Source organism: Typha latifolia, chromosome 14 (genome assembly GCF_019914945.1).
Source record: "Typha latifolia isolate L0001 chromosome 14, TyphaL0001v2, whole genome shotgun sequence".
Classification (NCBI taxonomy): domain Eukaryota; kingdom Viridiplantae; phylum Streptophyta; class Magnoliopsida; order Poales; family Typhaceae; genus Typha; species Typha latifolia.
Genome location: NC_133099.1, coordinates 8,994,525 through 9,001,987, shown reverse-complemented (window position 1 = coordinate 9,001,987; position 7,463 = coordinate 8,994,525). Strand labels below are relative to the sequence as shown.

Sequence of the window (7,463 nt, the reverse complement as noted above, 5' to 3'; positions counted from 1 at the left end):
CTAATTGGAGGTAGGGTCCCGATGCATCGCGCTCAATTATCACGCTGACCATTACCTGAAATAATAAAGGAGAAAAAATGAAATCCATAAGCCAATAACTATAGCTTAGTAAATGGAATCCACTCGAAAACCAAATAATTCTAAAATTTATAGTGTTAAATAAAACCCAAGTTTAACAATATAAATCATAATTTTCAACATGCATGCTCTTAAAATAATAATAATGATAACAGTAGAGAGTCATAACTTGTAAACTTGCTCAGTTTTAATATTAAATCTTCTCAATATTTATAATATCATTTGTCTCAATGAATTCATATCCTGTGGATCCACATCAATTAGAAGTCATCTCGAGATGACACTCGAAACTTTTACTCATAGCTGATCTGGTTATGGTCATTAGGATGTGTCACTATGGGATCAACACACCCTGTCATTTTTACTAACCGTTGAGAAAAGTTAAAGTCACATAAGAAATTTTTTGATTCATCCTAAGACTATTCCCTAACCCCATCAAAGTCACCTAAGAAAGTCACCATAGTGATCTGATATAAGACTTTCCCTTAGACTTCTTAATAGACTTAAGTCACCATGAAAAATCTCAAGCGACCTATACTAGGACTATTATGTAAGTCATACCAACGTTAGTTTTATTTTTCTTTTTACTAAAATTTATCATTTGTACAAAGTATGGTGATGCACTGAGTATAATAATTAAATGCACATAAAAAATATAATAAATAAATATGTGAGTAGACCCACTCACTTGAGTCTAGGCAAGATAACTGAAATTTCTAACCTTTAGCTCACAGGCTAAAAATCACCATATTTAATAATAAATAATAATAAAAATTTTAAATCAAATAATATCAAAATTTCTAAAATTTAAAACAAAAAAAAATCTAAAATAAGTTTAATTACCCATTGGATTGGGCTAGGATGCTGTCGGCACGCAACCCACTCCAATAAATTAATTGGGCTAGGCCAAGGCCTAACCAAAAAGCAATAGACTAGGCTGTGAGCTAATCCGCTGCCCACCCTCTATTCAAGTGGTTTGGGTCGGGTCTTTGGATCCAAAATCTAGACCCGAACCCGAACCCGCAATCATAAGAAAAGGGTTAGCTCGAGTTAAACCCAAGCCCAACCAAATCCCTCCCCCACAATCGACGCGAGGAAGAGAAGAGAGAGGGAGTGTCCACCGGCAATCACCACTAGCGATGGTTCAACAGCCAAACCTCAAGCCCCTCAACGCCCTCGTGACGCTGTCATCCTCATGAGGTGGAGGAGAAACCACAGAAGATGATCAACTCCATGGCCGACGGCGATCGAAGCCATGAGGGCTCCAAAGGTGAACGCCCACGGCACGAGACCAACGACAAGAGGCTTCTAGTGGTGGAGCGACAGCAACCCGAAGCTATTGGTCAGCGTGATTCGCCAACAAAGTAGAAATCTCACGAATTAGGTATTTCTATTTTAACCTATTAAACTGAATTAAACTTGAGGGATAGGAGAGGGCTTACCAAGGAGTCATGTGGTGGTCTCCGATGACTCTAGCGGCATTCCGGTAAGCTGATTCCATGGCGTGACTCCAACGGTGAGAAAGAAGAAAATAAAGGATGAGAAGAAGAAGAAAAAGAAAAGGAGGCTGGGGTTAAGGAGAGAGAGAGAGAATTAGGGTTTAATTTATAGAGTAAAACTTTAAATCTAAATTAGATTTGGATTCGGCGAGATTTATGCGGCTGCCTCATCGCGTGCTAGAGAGGGAGAAGGGAAGGGGTTGCACGTGCAGCTCTCTCAATTTTTATTCTTCAGTTATCACAATCAATTTTATTTTGGTGGATTAATATTATCACCCAATTTTTATAAATTTACACTTCCTCTTTTAATTAAAATATGTATAATTAAATAAACTGAAAGAGTATATATATCAAATATATTTGCTCTTATCTAGAAACAAATAGTAGCATTTGGAAATCATCACTAAAAATATATAATTACTGCAATATAAGAACAAGTAGTAGCGTGTATAAATCGTCACTAAAAATATAAAAGTTTGTTACTAAAATAAATATAATAGCAATATTTTTTTATACGTCACTATTTTATATACTTATGAAGACTATTATTTCTAAATGTAATAGTAGATTAAAAAGTAGCTATAAACTTAAAATTTACTAATGTATGATTTTTATACTAGTAAATATTCTAATCTGCTACTAAAATTTATTGCTAAATACAATAATTCTTGTAGTGCCCCTAATCTCATAGGGCCAGACTCCTTCTCCCTCCTCTTCTCTAAGTATCTTACCTACGTGTCATCATCATCTCCACTATCACCTCCGTCTTCATCGATATCACTACTAAATCGCCCACCACTACCACCTAAAAGATCACCCTACAATCAGTCCATAACATTAATATCAGAGCTTGAGTACCCTTATGCTGATTTAGATTAATTGGTATCAGAGCTCGATTACCCTTAGGACCGGTTCACATTAGGGAGAGATCGACATTAGGTCGTCGGTCGACGAAAATCTCCGATGAAGTCGAAATATTAAAACTAAAAATAACTACAATTTTACTTGATGAAAAACAAATTAATCACAAGAGGAGATAAGGGGACTAACCTATAGATCAGATCGGGGATCAATGACTTTGTCGAAAACCTTGGCAGAAAAACAGAGAATAGAGAGAGAAGGGAAGAAGGGAAGAAGGGGAGAGGCTGCTGGAAGAATAAAAGAACTTAAAAGAGAAAGAGGGATCTTAAGTCGAAGGGAAGAGGAGACGAGGGGGTGGTGGACTCCATATCCTGCTCCGACGAACACTGCACGTCTGCTACAGTGGCCGACTATTGCCAGTTGTGCCTAGTAAACTGTGTGTCATAATTGTTTTTAATTTTTATTTTTGGTGTTACACATAAAATCATATAAAAGATTTTATTTGTAAGGGTAAACACATAAAAATCCCAAATACTTCTTGCAAGAATACTCGGTCTTTTTGGTGGAATTAGGGAGTTTTTACCAAACTAGTAGTTGTTCTAATTTATTTTTATCGAAATAGACTATTCTTCAAACTTATCACCAAATGGGGTTTAATCTACTATAGCCCTAATAAAAATGCTAAACTAATCAATATTATATATATATATATATATATCTTTTTAACATAATCTTTCAGCCGTTCAGAAAAAAAATTAACAAACAATAAAAATGCTTAAATGATTAGCATTTTTAAAAAAGTACTGATTAGTTTAGTATTTGATAATAAGTTTGAGAGATAGTCTATTTTTCTAAAAAAACAAAAAAAAAGGTATTATTAGGTGATGACAAATGAATGGGTAGGAGTACTTCATCTTTTGCATAGTGAGTGTGAATTAGGTCTTGTAGGAGTACTCGATATTTTTGGTGGAATTTATTGTGATGGCAAAAAAATTGATGGGTGATTTAATGACACTAAAACTTCCAACCAACTTAAAATAGCATTTAAGCTGATAATTGCCGTTGGTGGGTGAACTCACTTCCCATAAAAGACCCTCTTCCACAGTTACCAGCACACTATCCACTTTCTCACTTTCCCAAATTGCTCGTCTCTCTCGTCTTCCGTGTATTTCCATGGGGTCCACGAACGCAGACGCGCACGTGTCGTCCGCTCCCGGGGACGCGGAGGACGAGGCGGCGTGCATGTTCGCCCTCCAGCTCGGCAGCACCTCCATCCTCCCCATGACCCTCAAAGCGGCCCTGGAGCTCGACCTCCTCGAGATCCTCGTCGCCGCCGGGAAGCCCGCCACGGCGGAGGAGGTGGCGGCGCAGCTGCCGACGGCGAACCCCCAGGCGCCCGTGATGCTCGACCGGATGCTGAGGCTGCTCGCCTCCTACAAGGTGGTCGGCTGCGACGTGGAGGCCTCTGGCGACGGAAACGTCGTGAGGAGGTACAAGCCGGTGCCGGTCTGCCGCTGGCTGACGAAGAACGAGGACGGCGTCTCCATGGCGCCGCTCGCGCTCATGAACCAGGATAAGGTGCTTATGGAGAGCTGGTACGGGTCGCACTCATCTACCTACTCTTTTTTAATAGGATCCCATCCAGATGCTAGATGTAGGAATTTATCACTGTCCAATACTTTGATGCATATCTTCATTAGTGATCTAAGTGCCAAGTACCCGGATTTAGTAAATTCCTGAACGCTATTTTGCACGGGATTTACAAAATTTATAATTCACCCCCTCGCTTTCAGTATTTATATTCCTGAACTCTATTTTTATTACGGATCTTTTTGCAAATAACCACCTATGTTTCCGATTTTAGTTGCAAGGGAACTCCTATTTTTATGGGGTATAATAATCGGAATAGTTAAACTCTTTTGACAAAAATGCTCCTCAGGATGTAGAATATATACCAATTTTAAATGTAGGACTTCAAAAGATCATCATGTCAAACACTAGGAAAGCAAGCAGAAGAAAAGAGACATAGATCTCCCTAAGTCTACTTCTTTCAATATGCCTGTTCTTAGGTTGATGACATGTCGTTAGTTACTTAGTTAGTTAGTTGCGTGCCGGATTTATGGAATGATGTGAATTGCAGGTACTACTTGAAGGATGCAGTGTTGGACGGTGGGATCCCTTTCAACAAGGCATACGGCATGACGGCGTTCGAGTACCACGGCACGGATCCCCGCTTCAATAAGGTGTTCAATGAGGGGATGAAGAATCACTCAGTCATCATCACGAAGAAGCTTCTCGAGTTTTACCGGGGATTCGACAATGTCAACGTGCTCGTCGATGTTGGCGGCGGCATTGGCGCCACTCTCCGCATGATCACCTCCAAGCACACCCATATCAAAGGCATCAACTTTGACCTCCCCCATGTCATCTCTGAAGCACCTCCTTTCCCAGGTACATTAATTAATCTTTAATCAGCACCTTTTGCTATTCGGCAAATCACTTAGGATAGTTGTTGAATTGAATTGAATTTCAAATTTGGAGAGTTTTGATCCAAGAATTTAAATTCCAAACTGCAAAACTCTTATTATGTATGGATTAATTTGGTGTGGTCTGTACTTTTTGGTGGGTTTGATGCAGGAGTGGAGCATGTACGTGGAGATATGTTTGCCAGTGTCCCAACTGGAGATGCCATCTTGATGAAGGTCAGTTTACCTAATCAACTGTTCAATAAGATTCGGTAGGACTTTGATAGTAGTAGGTTTATAAATTAGGTAGATCATGCACATCATTCTAGATGCCTCTCTTCAACTGTAAAGTTGAAATCAAGGAAGCAATTCAAACATGGAAGGCTATAGAAATATAGTATATATTTCATATTTGTTGACTTGTAAACTTATACAAGGTTCAGACTAATTCATCAACTATTCTGAAAAATAAAACTGTTATATCCTGACAATAATGATCAAAATGCTAATCTTGCAGTGGATTCTTCATGATTGGAGCGACGAGCACTGTGCGAAGTTATTGAAGAATTGTTATAAGGCTCTGCCGGAGAACGGCAAGGTGATCATCGTGGAGTGTATCCTTCCAGTGACCCCAGAACCAACTCCTGAAGCACAAGGTGTCTTCCATGCAGATCTCATCATGTTGGCTCACAACCCTGGAGGCAAAGAGAGGAGTGAGAAAGAGTTCAGGGACTTGGCAAAGGAAGCTGGCTTCAAAGGATTCAATGCATCCTATGTCTTTGCCAATTCTTGGGCCATAGAATTTACTAAGTAGGAGGGAGAGAGAGAGAGAGAGAGAGAGTATTGGATGGTTTAATCTTCCTTAACTTCTTTGATGATCATGGCATGAAGCTTTTGGTTTGTTTCATTGAGAGGCCTACTCATGGATTGTGATTCCAGTGAATAAAGATATCATTTTCTTATTCTGCTGTTTTGAATTGTTTGGTCCAATTAGAGTAAATGAAGCCTATGGTTTGCATGATTATTGTAACACCCGTAAAAAAAAAAAAATAAAAATAAATAAATAAATAAATATATATATATATATATATATATATATATATATATATTGGCGCACGTGCTACGCGCGTGCACCCTAACCACAGCGCACGCGCCAAGCGCGTGCGCTGACTCCTTCCCTTTCCCCCACCTCTCGCAGTTAGTTGCGAGAGGTGGGAGAGAAGATCGCCGGAGTGGAGTAACTCCATTCCGATTCTCTCTCCCCTCTCCTCTATTTAACCCCCCCTTCTCCCCTAAGGTTCTTTTCTTTTGCGGAATCTCCCTATCTTCATTGTTTCTCTACTCTCCTTTTCTCTTCCGAGCCGTCGAGGTCTTCGTCGCGGGCAACGAGCCACCGGAACGCCTAAGCAGCCGACCAAAACCCTCCCTCTTCGATCGTCAGGTCAGCCTTCAGCCCCTCGCTAGTTTAATTCGAAAATAGTTTAGTAAGCATGCGTATTTAGGATTTTATTTTTAGTTTACCTTCGTCGGGAAATTCGCCGGCCGGCGACCTCGGGTCGACAACCCACCGGTTCGGGAAGCTTCCCGGTCTCTTCCCCTAGCTGTAGGTACCCAAATTGGGTACCCACGGGGCGCGTGGGAGGCGATGCCATGTCGCCTCCCATCGTCGGAATCCTTTGGCACTAGCGGCCACCACCGGCGGTGGTGGCCTCGCTCTTCGTTTTCGGCTGACCCACCTCTTCACTTGGAAGGGTTGGGTATCCGAGGATCGGGCTTCGAGCCCATCTCGCACTAGGTTGAGAACCCCATGGCCGCCGGCCATGGAGTCCTTCAACTCACACCTCCGGCCGCACTAGCCAGAGGTTCTTTCCTCTTCTGCGCCCAAGTCGACACAGTCGACTTGGGGGTGTTGCTGCTAGAGCCGGGGGAGGGTAGGGGGCTGCCGGCGACAGGGAACGCCGGCAGCAAGACCCCTCTCCTCTGTTTCTCTTTCCCGGTCGTGGAGACGAGGAGAGGGTGGGGGGTTGGGTCCCCCCACCGCTCTCTCTCTCTTTCCCTTGGACTGTGGCATGGGCTGCGTTGCAGCCCAAGTCCACAGTCCCTTATGTCTTTTTTTCTAAGGGTCTCGGTGGACTGGGCTCTGGAGCCCAGTCCACCAACTCCCCCTGCCTGACTGGGCTCTGGAGCCCAGCCCTTTACTTCTGGTCCAGTGGGCTGCAGGTGGGTCTGCAGCCCACTCTCTCCCTCTCACCCTCACTTAAATTGCTGGGCCTTGGGCTCAGCCCAACCTTTAACATTTTTCTTTAACCCTAGTCTAATTAATTTTGAGTCTGTTATTTTCTTAAATTCTGATAGCTGCACAATTTGTAATTATTATAATTTCTCAATCATGTTATTAATAAAATTAGTGATTTTCACAAGATCAAAATAATATTGAATATTAAGTCTTCTCTATTATCTTCACATTTACAATGCGAACCGCTCAAATGACCAGTATTATAGTAATTAGGACAAATAATATCTCGGACCTAGAAAATCAAACTTAATATACACAACAACA

The 7,463-nt window shown here is 41.6% G+C and overlaps 1 protein-coding gene across 1 annotated transcript; it reads left to right on the top strand.

Annotated features, from left to right (window-relative positions):
* The first annotated feature begins 3,445 nt into the window (after positions 1-3,445).
* LOC140801320 (flavone O-methyltransferase 1-like) lies at positions 3,446-5,865 on the top strand. The gene is made up of 4 exons (XM_073156366.1): positions 3,446-4,033; positions 4,579-4,889; positions 5,076-5,140; positions 5,421-5,865. Exons 1-4 carry the CDS (start codon positions 3,612-3,614, stop codon positions 5,715-5,717), a joined length of 1,095 nt encoding a protein of 364 aa, XP_073012467.1. The 5' UTR covers positions 3,446-3,611; the 3' UTR covers positions 5,718-5,865.
* The last annotated feature ends 1,598 nt before the right edge of the window (positions 5,866-7,463 follow it).